The sequence below is a fragment of the Camelus ferus genome, chromosome 19, assembly GCF_009834535.1.
Source record: "Camelus ferus isolate YT-003-E chromosome 19, BCGSAC_Cfer_1.0, whole genome shotgun sequence".
NCBI lineage: Eukaryota > Metazoa > Chordata > Mammalia > Artiodactyla > Camelidae > Camelus > Camelus ferus.
The window spans coordinates 36,532,390-36,546,536 of NC_045714.1; the positions used below are offsets into that span (position 1 = coordinate 36,532,390).

At 49.1% G+C, this 14,147-nt stretch overlaps 1 protein-coding gene across 2 annotated transcripts; it reads left to right on the plus strand.

Annotated features, from left to right (window-relative positions):
• Positions 1–5,393: 5,393 nt before the first annotated feature.
• On the plus strand, positions 5,394–12,284 carry BPIFA1 (BPI fold containing family A member 1). 2 transcript variants are annotated; one of them, XM_032462112.1, is made up of 9 exons: positions 5,394–5,489; positions 6,988–7,135; positions 7,302–7,461; positions 8,935–9,042; positions 9,366–9,515; positions 10,375–10,459; positions 11,041–11,104; positions 11,487–11,559; positions 12,088–12,284. In XM_032462112.1, exons 2-8 carry the CDS (start codon positions 7,003–7,005, stop codon positions 11,522–11,524), a joined length of 738 nt encoding a protein of 245 aa, XP_032318003.1. In that variant the 5' UTR covers positions 5,394–5,489; positions 6,988–7,002; the 3' UTR covers positions 11,525–11,559; positions 12,088–12,284. The 2 variants fall into 2 exon arrangements, with proteins under 2 accessions (XP_032318003.1, XP_006179335.1); XM_006179273.2 differs by having other exon boundaries at positions 12,091–12,284.
• Positions 12,285–14,147: the final 1,863 nt, after the last annotated feature.

Sequence of the window (14,147 nt, forward strand, 5' to 3'; positions counted from 1 at the left end):
AACGTGGGTGAATCCCAGTGTTCTGACTCACTAGCTGTGATGGGGCTGAGACACATTAACTTTTGGTCTTCCTCCCCTGCAAATGGGAGTGGAAATCTTCCAGGAGATGGAGCAATGGGAGCCTTCAGACTGCTGGTGGGAGGTGAGTCGTGCCGGCACTTTATACAACTGGGTTACAGCATCTTCTGAAGTGCAGCCTATACCTCCCCCAACCCAAAATCCCGCGCCTAGGTACATGCACCCTGGAAACACGTGTATGTGGCCACCGCAGGACATGTCCAAGGAGGCTCATAGTAGAGGTAGTCATAATAGCCCCAAAGCAAAAACTCCCTAAATGTCTATCAAAACAATGGGTAAATAGAGTGGGTAAGTGTCTTGCAGGAAAGTCACCAGCAGAGTGCTCTACAGTAATGAACATGACCTACACCCACACACCACCACATGGATGGCTCTCACACACCTAACGAAACCAGGAGCGAAAAAAGCACACATCTCCCATTTACATGAAGCTCAAAACCAGCCAACCTGCTCCATCCTGTCAGAGATCCAGAGAATGGTCACCCTCGGGGAGAGGGTTAGTGAATGGGAGGGGCGTGAGGAGCTTCTGGAGGGTTGGTAACGTTCTGTTTCCTGATCTGAGTACTCATTATGGGGACGGTGTTCAGTTTGCAAAAATTCATTGAACTATTCACTTCTGTGCATCTTTCTTCTGTATGTGATACTTTAACCAAAAAAAAAGTTTGAAAAGAAAAAGCAGTTACCATGCAAGATGTTTGTAGGAGTATGTGAAAAAAATTTTTGCAATATGTTTAGCATCTAGCTCCATAGGAAATGCTTATTTTTTAATTTTTATATTTTTTAATTCCTATTTTTTATTGAAGTGTAATCAATTTACAGTGTTAGTTTCAGGTACAGCAAAGCGATTCAGTTATACATGCATATGTATATATTCAGATTCCTTTCCATTACAGCTCATTACAAGAAATAGTTCCCTGTGCTATATAGTAGGTCCCTGTTGTTTATTTATATTATATATAGTAATGTGTATCTGTTAATCCCAAACTCCTAAAGGAAATGGTTATTAAAAGTCACATAATTCATTAATTATTTGACTAATGACTATTCAATTCTTAAATATCAATTCCTTCCCTCTTCCACCCAAGGGAAGGGAAAACAGACTGAGAAATCAAGGGGGAATAACACACACGCACATTAATAATAGTAGCACACATGTGCCGGCATGTGCCGAGCTTGGTGCTATGAACTTACGTTCAGCATCTCGTCAAATCCTCACAGCAACCTCAAGAAATACAAAACTGCAACCCTGTTTATGCATGAGGCCACTGAGGCTCAGAGAGAGAAAGCCACTTGCCCAAGGTCACAGAGCCAGGAAATGACCAAGTCGACAGCACCCAGGCAGCCAGATTCCAGAGCCCACAGTCTTGACCACTGTGATCGCCCCTTCAGTCTTCCCTCCTGTCCTCCTAACACCCCCCCCAACACACACACCCTGCACTGAGTGGAAAGTGATGAAACATGAGTTCAGCTAGGTTGACAAGCTCAAACAAGGAAGTGTCAACAGCTCATGAGGTGAGATACTCATGTCTCCATCTTTCAGGTCAGACTCCCTAAGCCGAAATGCTTCACCAGAGATTTGTAACCCTAAACGCCCAGGTTCACACAAAGGATTCCTTTTGACAGCCTTGAGTTTACGGGGGTTTTCCTGCTTATGATTCAAAGAGCACACATGGCAGTGCTGGGCCCCGTCCTCTGGCAAGCTTACCTGGTCCCTGGGCGGGGACAGGTTTTGTGTGCCTTCCCCTCGACACCTTCCGGGGGTGGCTTTCTCAAGGGGCCCCCTTAGGTTTCTCAAATTTGGTTTTCTTTTATTTTAAGGTTCACAGAGCTGTAGACTCATGTTTTCTCCTGGAAGACCCTGTCGCACAACAGAGCTCCTTTATGACACCAGGGTCCAGGTTCGCGGGTAATTTAAGCAGAAATTTAGCCCCCAATACTCAGAAGCTTGCTCCAGGCCCAGCTCATAACTGTCTGTGCTCGTGGCTTCCATGCCCTTCCACTGCCGAGTTCCGTCTCCCAGGGAAGAAACCAGCATCCCACTCCCACGTTCCAGAGAACAGACCTTGCATACGTAGTTCAATCTCTTGAAACATAAAATTAACTCTGCCCTTTAAAAATGGATCTTTTGATTCACAAAATGCTACCAGTACAGACTCCCAAACACCACCACAATCTGACGTGTAGGAAGGAAAGGGCATTTCCTCCAGTTTCTGAGAAACAAACTGGGAAGGCATTGATGTCACTGACATCACCAATGCGGAAAGCACTGCCCTGAAATGTCAGCTACGTGCCTGTCCACATTTCCTGTGCCCCACAACCCTTGCCCTGCTCTAGGCAGTGGAAGAGGCAGCACCTGCGGCTTCAAGGAAGGACAACTTCAGTAAAAGCAGAGAGAAGGCTTTTGAGTCTCCAAAGCCTGGTCTCAGACAAAACAGTAGTGACAGAGAACAAATCAGTGTTGGTCTGTTGAGGGGAAGGGGAGGGAGGGCGTGACTATGAAAGGGCAGCGTGAGAGTGTTTGGGGGGGTGATGAACTGTTCTGTATCCTGATTATTATGGTGGTTACCTAGAACTATTCACACGTTAAAACTCATTTGACTTGTGCACCAAAAAAAAAAAAAAAAGTTAATTTTACTGTAGGTTTTATTTTTAATTTTTAAGCCTGGGTTTCTCAAGTTCAAAACTTGGAACATAGGGGACATTAAGAATACCAACATTGTGGGGAAAGGTGTAGCTCAAATGGTAGAGCACGTGCTTAGCATGCATGAGGTCCTGGGTTCAATCCCCAGTACCTCCATTAAAAAAACAAACAAACAAAACTAATAATAAATAAATAGATCTAATGACCTCCCCCTACAAAAAAAAATTCAAAAAAAAGAATGGCAACATTGAAGGAATTGAAGCAAGATTTCCTGCCTTCAAGACTAAAAATTTCCCATGTTGGGTTGGTGCAGATTCAAGAGAAAGAGTTACTGTGCCCATGTTCCCTTCCAGAGCCTTGAGAGGGGACCCCAGGGAGAGAAGGTTAACTGGAGGGTCTCAGTGGTCCAGGCAGATGGGCTGGGGCAGTGCCCCCATGGTCCTGCTTGTGGCCCAAGGAATCGAGACGCAGAAAATTTGGGGTGTCCTGCAACAGAGTGAAAAGTAAATGCTAAATTCAAAGGGGCTTCTTGGACAGAAGGGAAGCAAAGCACATAGACTCAGCAGTCAAGAGACCAGATGGCCTATGACTGTCTCTATATCTCCAGTCAAAACAGGGACAGGGCAGCCTCTTTCAGATGCCTTGGCACAAATAAAACCCCCGGAACAGAAATAAAACCCCAGGGGGAAATGGGGAAGTTTCTGTTACTTAGCAAAATGACATTTGAAATGCTAAGTAAACTATACCTACATTAGGAAGAAAAAGAAACACATAGACACATGAGTTTATGAACCAAAATTCACGCACCTCCCCAGATATTATCCCCCGCTGGCCTTTGAGGTAAATATCACCCTCTCATTTTACAGAGAGGAAACTGAAGGTCAAAAGATTGGAATGACTTTCCCAGGGTCACAGGATCTGAACCAGAGCCATGTGAGCCCAAATCCATCTCCTTTCTGTCATAATACAAACAGCCTCCTGGCTTCAAACCAGCAGCTGTGAGCTGTCCCGAAACTCACTGCACCAACTTGAGCCCATTCCTTGACTTATCTACCTCCGTTTTCCCCCAAAGATAGCAGAAACCTGACTCAACCCACAAGAGTTGTACCAAGATAACAAAAAAGTAGGACCCCTTCGAGGATGACATACAAGCTGTGGGAAGAGTCTCGTGAGCATGTGAGTGGATATTTGGGTTCAAAGCCACAGCTCCGGCCCCTCAGAGGCATTGGCCGGACTCACAGCGAGTGGGAGCAGTTCCGGTGAGGGTCTGGCATGAGGGGAAGGCAGCGTGGCTCACTGATTACATGGGCATTAGACACGGGGGCGAATTCTGACCCTGCCACTCATTCGCTTTGTGTCTTTAGGAAGTAATCACCCTCTCTGAACCTCAATCTTCTTATCTGACATTTAAGGTTCAACAACAACCACTCCCGACAAAGACAAAATTCAAATATGAAGAGCACGTGGCACATAGTAAGCGCTCAATAAATGTACATTTCCTCCTTCTCTCTCTGCTTTTGATTATAAGGGGTTTAGTTTTGCAGGGCAAGAGCTGCTGTCACCGGATTAAGACCATGACTTCCCTGTGCCTCTGTTTTACCATCTGTAAAATAGACCCCAACGGCCCAAGCAGGGGGACAAAGGCCTTATTACTTCATTTGGGGAAGGAAAAAGAAAGGGTCAGGGCAAAGACCAGGATGCCACACAGTCCCTCAGGCCCGGGAAACTGGAAAGCCTTTTCTGCAAAGTGGGAGGCGTGGGAGCCTGACATTCACAGACGTGGGGACGTAAAATGCTCGGGGCGTGTGGAAGGCGTTCTCACCTCTCAGCCAACTGATTAAGAGAAAGGACTAGAGTGTGGATGCCTGGGCTCCATGCCCACTGTGCGACTCTGGACGTGTCACCTCACACTCAGGAGAGCCTCAGTTTCCCCCTTGTAACATGGGGTGCTCACAGCCACCCCACACAGGGTTGTGAGGATTCATGAGCAGCTGCATGTGAAAAACAGTGACAGGCCTGGTATTCAGCGGGAGCTCTGTAAGTGTTAGCTGTTGACACTGGGTTTGTTGTCATTATCACCTGACGAGTTGAGTCCTAACTCTGCCCCGTCCTTGCTGCATCCCTGGACACTTGGCCTGCCAGGCCTGTTTCCTCCTCTGCAAAGGAGGAGCAGTAATCTTTCCCTCCCGGGGTTCTATCTAGCTCCCAGCATGTGACTGTAAGGCAACTGGGGTTCAGAAGCCAGGAGACCCCTGCCCTGGAACTGAGGGGCATCCCAGATATAGGGAAATCAGAGGCAGTTTGACTCTTTTTTGACACGTTGGGAACAAGAAGCCTCCAATTGGAGAAAAGTCAGTGGACCAGGAGTGAGAAAGAGCCTGGATATGAGACCGAGGTGCCTTCCCAGGCTCCGCCAGCTGCCTCTCCTGGTGTTCCAAGTGTGACCTTCCAGGTCACCTTGGAGTGTGGGTGCCCAGCCCCAGCCTGACTCATAAACCATGAAGTCTTAAGTTACATTCCCATCTCAAGTTGTTCTCTTGTCAATCAAACAGCTTAACTGTTCCACCTATGAATGTGATTGGCAATTATTTACTTTGGAGAGCGCTGAAAGACACCACCAGATTGCAGAATTCTGAATTGTCTAGAAACCCATCATCCGATCACATGTTTCCTGATTTCCACACTATAAAAGAGGCTGCCTCCTCGGCCAAAGCAAGCAGGAGAGGGAAGAGGAGACTGGGACAGCCACCGGGACCTCCGAGAAGCCCAGGTTAGACCTGCCCATTCTACCCCGGCTCCGAGCAGCAGAGGTGCCGCCTCCTCGCTGTGGGGTAGCACTGGCTGACCGCGTTTAGCATCACTCTTTGGGGGTCTTTCAAGAGAAACAGGACTGGCCATTTTGGGGAGATGGGGGTGGCCCTTCTTCACTCTGCTTCCCTAAGAGACCAGTAACATCGACGTAGAAGTGTTTGGCAGCAGGCTGTTTGAAGGTGCTGGGGAGCAGGTAGCTGTAGGCGCACTGCTGAATTCCACATTAGCGTTCTCTCGTGGGCCCGCTCCTCAGGCCCTAAATCCAAATCTCTATGGCAAGAGTCTTAACTTGAGGCTGTCATTGTGGATTCAGACCATTAGCTACAAACCTAAAATCTACCCAATTTTGTACATTTTTCTGAGACCAACAATCCTTAGCTTCCATTGGCTAAAAGATCTCTTGCCCAAAAGAGATTCAGAGGCCACAAGCCAAGTTTACCTCCCCAGGGAGGCCACAATTGGCTCTTCAGAACAAAAAGCCCTTCTGATTTCAGCGAGCCACAGCAATGATAGCACTTTGGTCAAATCAGCCAATTGATGGAATTTTGTCCAAAGCAGCCAAGTGTCTCCAAAGTGTGGAAACTAGCTCCAGCTTTGGACATGTTTTCTGGCTTCCAAATAGACCCTTGAGAGAGCTGGTGGGCTGGGAAGGGACTGGTGCACAAGGCAAGCAGATGTCAGGGGCTGTCCCACAAGTTCCTCTAGGTCATCTTGAGGGAGAAAAGAAAGTCATGGAAAAGATAGTGTGTATGTTTTGGGGTAGGGGTCGGGGGTAGGAGGGAGACCTACCTCCAACCACAGCTCTACCATCAGTTTGCTGTGTGGTGTTGGGAAAGTCACTACCCCTCTCTGGTCCTCTGGTTCTCCTTGTGCAATGAGGACTTTGGATGGTCCCAGTATTTCCAGTCGTCTGGATGAGATGGTAGCTACAACCATGCCACCTTTGATATTCTCATGACTTGCAAGGGCTTCCACAAACCCTCACAGGCTACACACAGACCAAAAGACTTAGCAAGGATGGTGGCAAAGCAGTCCAGTTCCTCAGCCACTAGCATGTTTAAGCCTTTTAATTTGCTTTGCCTGATTCAAGCCATTGTGAGCAAGGCCAGTTGGAGAGGAAATCTGATGGTCACTTAAACAGAGGCTTCTGGGTCAGAGAGATCTGGCTTCAACTTCTATCCCCATTGTGTACTTGTGACCTTGGGGAGACTTACCTAAACTCACTAGGCCCTCATTTCCTCACCGGTGCAATGCAGGTGATGAGGGCCCACCTCTGAGGGTAAAGATGGAATCGGTCACTGAGCGTGGAGCGCTCTGCCTGGCTCCTGGCACTGAGGAAACGCTGAGTGGTGTCAGCTGTTGATATTCACTCCCTGGTGTGCTGGGGATGGGGGTAGGCGGTGGATGAATTCCTCTCTGGTCCCCATGCCACGTTGGACCTGTCATCCTGTCCATAGATACCAAGAGAGAAAATGTTTCAAATTGCGGGCCTCATTGTCTTCTGTGGGCTACTGGCCCAGACCACGGTGCAGTCGGCCCCGGACGAGAACGTGCCCGTGGATCTGACTTCGACTCTTTTAGATCTTCCTGCAAGTTTGATTAGTGGTAAGTGAGGGTCTGTGACAACTCTTTCAGGTGTGTATATGTGTGCATGTGTGTGTGTGTGTGTGTCCAACTATCCAGTGGTTGGGAAGAGGGGGGCAAAAGGGGAGAGGACTGAGGACTCGTAATTGTCATATCTGACCCCCAAGGACCCCATCTCCATTTCCAGCTCTCAGCGACAACTTGCTCTCTGGGGGTCTGTTGAACAGTCTCCAAACGCTTCCGCTCTTGGACATCCTGAAGTCTGGAGAGAATGCTCCCAGTGGCCTGTTGGGGGGCCTGCTTAGGAAAGCGAATTCAGTGACCTCTCTCTTGAACAATATCATTGAGTGAGTAGCCCTAAAATAGGGCCTGGGACCCCCCCCCCCCGCCAGAGAACCCCCATTGGAGATGTGACGGCCCCAGGCAGTGGCCCTGAAGGAGGGAGGGTGGTGGTCTGAACATGAGGCCAGGACTCAGTCTGAGACCCTTCTCACAGTCTAGCAGGGAACACCAGCCCTCTTGAAACAGCAATTGTCCCCAGTCCTGAGTCCCCAGCATCATCTGTAATCCTCACTCTAACCCTCTGAGGTCAATTTAATAATCCCCAGTTTACAGATAGAAAAACCAAGGCCCAGAAAGGTGCCTGTGCTCACACCACTAGAATGAGGAGATCTCCCTCTAATTTACTTAAGTCCAAAGCCAAGGCCTTTTCCTCTGCACCATGATAATTTTGTTCTCCTTACCTGTGAAATCCCTTAGAACACGGTGGCCTTTGATGTAAGCAAGAAAGTGTAAGATGCTCTCCTCAATTACATCATCATGTGATGTCCATGGAACAATCTATCCAATATGAACAATCCAGGAGCCACCTAAGAGCTCTCTAAGCAAGGAGCAATGATGAAAGGGCTTGATGCCAATGAGCAGGCAAAGTCTGGGTCCTTCATGGGCTTGATAAAAGCCACTTTCCAAATTCCTACCCACTCAGGTGTTTGTCCCTAACTCAAAGACAGACAAATAGCCTTGAGTTTGATGTTTCTATTAACCATGTCCCTGCTGGATGACCAGGGACAAGGTACTCAGTCTCCCTGGGCTTGGTTTCTCCACGTGCAAAATGAAGATTATAGTACCCACAGAGAAAAATTATTGGGAGGACTGAAGAGGGTGTAAATCGCTTGGCACAGTGGTTAGCTCAGAGAAAAGAGGCTTACTCCCATCCTCTCTCCACTCCCCCCTACTTCCTGCTCCTTGATCTCCATGATAAACATTGTTAATTGAGCTGCCATTGAAGGAGGGGCAGAATAAGTGATTCCTACCCACAAGTGTTTGTGAAGGACTTACTCCAGTTGCCCATACATCATCCTCTCATCCACTTACCCACCCATACACCCATTTGTCCATCCTCCCTTCCATCTAATCACTTTACTTACACACATCCACCCACATACCCATCTACCTACCTGTTCATCAGTCCACAAAGTCAACCAATATGGAGTAGCCCTTCTCTTTGTAAGGCTCTGAGCTGGCACACGGGCTGCAAATATAATCCAGACCCAGTCTCTATCCTGGAATACCTCATAGACTTGCGGTGAGGAGATGGCCATGTGTGTGTCAGGATCAGACCCAGGGCAGAGCTAGGGAACATCTGATGTGGGACTCAAAACCCATGTGTCTTGTGCTGCAAGACTCCCCTCCTGTCTCCTCCATCCCACCTCTCATCCGAGAGCTCCACCTCTCGGATGGGTAAGATTGGGTTAAATGTGCTTTCTAGGTTTAGGGCTGGAGAATTGAATGTTTCCCCTCCAATGTTTCTCCCTGGGCAGTTTGAAGATTACTAATCCCCAGCTGCTGGAACTTGGCCTTGTGCAGAACCCTGATGACCGTCGTCTCTATGTCACCGTCCCCCTGAGCCTGGTCATCAATGTGAAAACGTGAGTGGGCCCCAAGGGGGCATGGAAGGATGGCTCACCAAAGGAGACCCTGATGACCATGGGTAGCCAAAAAAGGGTGTTGGAGTCTACATAACAGACTGATTCTTCAACTTTGGTTCATTTGTTGCCACATTGAGTGACCTTGGGTCACTTGGGAAATTCATTCAACCTCTTTGAGCCTTGGTTTCCCCTACTGGAAAATGAGATGAGTACAGCCGTGGGCAAGATGGAGTGAGGCGAGGCTGGCATTCCTGTCAAGGAGAAAAGCCTCTTCTGCCTTGGGATGTGGTTGGAACAGATGCAACAGACGATCTCGTCTGCAGGCCCCCGGTCGGAAGTCTGTTAAAGCTGAAGGTGAAGCTAAACATCACTGCAGAGGTCAAAGCTGTGGAAGATGACCACGAGAATGTCTACCTGGTCCTTGGCGACTGCACTCACTCCCCCGGCAGCCTGAAAATCTCCCTGCTTGATGGGTGAGGCCAGAGGGGTGGCTGCTCCTGCCCAGAGACAATAGGATGGGATGATGGATGGATGGTTGGGAAGATGGAAGAATGGGAGAATGGATGAGTGGAGGATGGAAGGGAGAGAAGACGGATAGAGGGATGGATGGGTGGATGGCTGGATGAATGAATAGGTAAATGGTCACTTACCCCTTCTTAGGCTAGGCTGACCAGTTTTATGCTGGATTAAGCAAGGAGAATCTGTGTTCAAGCCCCATCTTCCAGTGGGGAATGGGGAGAGGTGGAGAGCTTCCTGAGTGAACCTGGGCAGTGCTTCCCCAGCTTGAGTCTCAACTTACTCAGATAACTGTAATATGGAGCTACATGGAGTTCTTGATGGAATCCCCGAAGATAATAGTTGTGAATGTGCTTTGTCCCAAGAAGGGGTAGAATAGCTATGGAACGTGCCTGAGTTACTTACTTCAGTTACTGTAGCAAGGGAGACAAAGGCCTGAATTTAGGAGTTTTCTTCGTCATGGCTAATATTTAGTGAACACGTAGATCGTGCATCACACTTATCGTCTCACTGAAGCCTCATGATAATGACATACTAAGTACTGTTCACTCATTTATGGATTCCACAAAGTCTTACTGAACAAAGTCTACTGTGTGCTGGCACTTTGTGTTTATTCTCTATGTACCTGGTGAATGTACTGCTGTCGGGGGTCACTCCCTTTGCATGGGCCCCTTGCCTGCCTGCATGTTGGTGTGGATGGACGAGGCCCCATTCCTGTAACTCCGTGCTGAGACTGCAGTGGGCACAGTGACCCCTCTGAAGGCTTCTCCTTACCAAGCCCAGGCCTCTGCACTGCCCGTGGCTTTTCTCTTGCAGATCTGGCTCCCTCCCTGCTCAAAGCCTTCTTGACAGCATCACCAGGATCCTGGATAAATCCCTTCCTGAGCTGGTGCAGGGCAAAGTAAGTAGGGTAAAAATGGAGGCTCCTTATCCTTGGCTGAAAGTGGCCCCTGGGATTAGCTTCTCTGAGCCCTTCGGCTGGATAAATAAATTCCATCTATTGGTCTATCTGTCCATTGATCCATCTGTCCATGTTTCTTCTTTCCATCCTTCAAAATGCATTGACTGGTTTCTGCTCTGGGCCAGGCCCTGTGTGTGTCCACACTACAGCTGAAACAGATTGGCTCCTGCCCCGGGAAGCTCCCAGCCCACCCCGCCATGGCTGCAGACAAGTGCTCACCTAGCCTATGCTTGGGTGCCTCCTACAACCAGATACTCACCACTCCCAGAGCAGTTCACCCGGTTCAGAAACATGTCAGATCACAGAATGAACAACAGCCCCCTGTGTGATCGGGCACCCCACACATGTGCCTTCAGTTTCTTCTTCTGCCCAGTATGGAAGTGTGAGCGCTCATCTGTGGGCTTGTTTAGAAGCAAACACTCTCAGACACAGAAAAATGACAGAAAATATCCCCAGAATATCAACCTTGGGGTCTCCCTAAGGTGCCACTTGGCCTAACTCCCCTCTCTACCTCGGGACAGGTCTGCCCTCTGGTCAATGAGGCTCTCAGCCACTTGGACGTCTCCTTGGTGCAGTCCCTTGTCGGTAAGGTCCCACTCCCAAGCCCTCCCTCCCCTCTGCAGGGGCAGTGATGTCCCCCAAGGAGCCCTGTCCTGCATATTGTAGGACAGCTGGGTCCCTCCAGCCTCAAACTCTCTCCATTCCAAGTCTCTTTTTTGCCTTGAATTATCCAGATACTATTGAGGCTTAGGCCCTGTCTCTCCCTGTCGTCCCTGACACTGAGAATTGGGCTGGCTGGTGGGGGACATGTGGCCTCTCCAAGACCATTCTGAGCTTGACTGCATCTCAGAGTCCCCGTTCCCTGGCCCCAGGCCTCCAGGGGAACATGGAGGTCCCTGGACTCCTTCACACTGAGACCATCACTCTCAACTGTGGTTGCCTGTTTTTTTTTTTTTCCACTTTCCAGATGAGCTGATCTCCGGCCAACTTGTCATCAAGGTCTAAGCCTTCTGGGAAAGGGCCTGGCCTCTGCTGAGCTGGTGAGGCTGCTCCCCACTCCCCAGGATTCAGGGGGCTGGCTGTTCTTCTAGTAGGGGCAGCAGGGGGTTTGGGACAGTACATCCAAAGAGAGGGACCAACAGCCATGTAGACACACACAGAGGGGCACAGAGAAGCCCCCAGAAATGCTGACAGAGGTGGAGAGACAGAGGCGGCACCACAACACAGCTACAAAGAGAAACACACACACACACACACACACACCAGCCCACACACTCACAACACACACACACACACTCCAGCCCACACACTCACATCAACACACACACACACACATATGCAAACTCACCACACACAAGTACATGTGGACACACAGACACACACTCACTCAAACATACACACAAGGAGCCCCCTGACCCTGGGCCTGGGCTCCGCTTGTGGCTGAAAAAAGACAGCTCAGGCCCAGGGTCTCAGCCTCCTCCCAACCCTGGAGTCAGGTTTGATGATGGGTCAATACCAACAAGAGTCAGTGACCTTGACTCTCCATTCCACTTGGGGTCTTCTCCCAGCAGAAACATTTCCTGCAGCTTGATCCACTGCTAGGCTCCCGAGGGCTCACAGCAGGCTGGCCCAAGTCCCAGACAACGACACGGCCACGTTTGGAGACCAGAGCAGCCTTCTCCCCAAGGAAACAGCTCTCCCTGCTTTCCCACCACGCATGTGTTCCTTTCCATGTTCCTTGCAAAATAAAATTGCTTTCTCTGTATGAGGAGCCTCGTCACTCCTCACCATCACTTGAGGGCTCAGAGGCTGGAAAGAGGCCTGGTCTGGGGGGGTGGAGCCGTGGACCAGAGTTTGGACCTTACACTGGAGATCTTACTGGCCTTAAGCAGAACAGGAAGGTGTTCGGATGAGTGAGGATTTCAGAGTGACTGCTCTGTGGTCCTTAGGATGGGTGGACAGGCCTTTGGGTAGACATAACTCTCCAGGCAGAGATGATGACATGCCAGGTTACCACACAAGATGTGAAAATGGCAGAACAGAGAGGTGTTCAGGAGGTGGACTTACAAGGGTGTAGGTGAGTGAGCAGTGAGGCTCCCTCCCATGCCTCAGGTGAGGGATCCCAAAGGTAACTGTAAATGTGGGAGATGAGTTGATTCTGGCAGGAAGGTTATCCTTTAGCTGTGGCCACACTGCCTGGAAGTGCCTGGGAGACCCCAAGGGAGAAGTCCAGGAAGCCAGTGGGTACAAGCCATCCACCAGTCCTCTTCTGCATTGGTGCATCCAGTCACACTGGCCTCTTCTCTGTTCTCTCAGCAAGAGGGTGACAAAGATGGCAAGGAAGAAGTGTAGGAGGAAGGACAAACTGGTCCAAAGTGTTCATTGCTGAAAGACTTGGGAAAGATAAGCACAGGAACGGGTCATTGGAGTTGCAGGTGAAAAGATGATTGACGCCCTGGGTAAGAGTGATATTTTTAGAGGAAGTAGCCTGACTTTAAAGGAACGGAGAAGACAAGGGATGTGAGGAAGTTGAGACTGAATGCAGATAAGATTTATGAAAAAAATGGACGCAAGAAGGAAGAACAGAGCAAACCAGATTGGGGAAGTTTGTCCCCCAAATAAAAAATAAGTATGCTATCATTGTTTGAGGTCCTTAGAGGACCTTTCAGCTTTCAGCCCAATCCTTTCACTGCACAGATGAGGCCTTGGGTTGTATGTGAATGACGTGCACAAGGTCACAGAGAACAAAAAGGCAAATTAAGGACTGACACATCATAGACTTCACAGAAAACCTGTCCCTTGCTCTTTGGGAGAGCCCCCGGCCTTGTGGGAATGAGCAGATTCAGAACTGCAAGAAGTTTACACAAAATTACCTTTCACATAGGGAACAGTATGAGTCTTCTGGTGAGGATTTAAGGGGGGAGGCATCTTCCACACTCACAGAAGTAGAAGATCTTTGAACCCAGGGTGAGTAGTTAAGATCTGTAAGCAGCTGAATGATTGTTGTGACCATCTAGTCAATGACCTGAAGTACAGAAAGACCTTTCAGACTGGAAACCAGCAACCAGAACCTGATGGGGCTTGGAGAGAACCCAGGCACCAGTTATTTACCTTCCTGTCCCTTCTGGGCAGACATTAGGTCAGGACTGAGAATCCCCCGTGACGGAGGCCCCAAGAATCACGGTGGATAGGGACAGGCATGCCCATATGGTCCTGCTGCCCTCTGACCACGGCACCAAACTGCACTCCCGCCTAGATATACACACACTGCCCATCTCTGGATCCGATGTTCCCACTGCCCCCCAGACTTCTTTCTAAAGCCCACAGATGTGTCCTTCCCTCCCCGAACAATTTCAATTCCTAATTAACTATTCTAAGATTCCCCTGGATACAAAATAATCTGCCAAGTGCCTAGGTTAATCAGAACACATTTATGACTTTTAATAGCGACATTTTCACATTTCAAAAACTCTCCAGAAGGATGTCAGTGGCAATGGCAGATTAAAGGCCTCCAACAGTTCTTTCCTATATGAAAACGGTCAGAAAGTGGGCAAAAATTGTCAGAACCAATTTTTTCAGAACTCTTGAAATTCTCCAGACTTGGAATAATCTGGGATGGCGAGGCAGC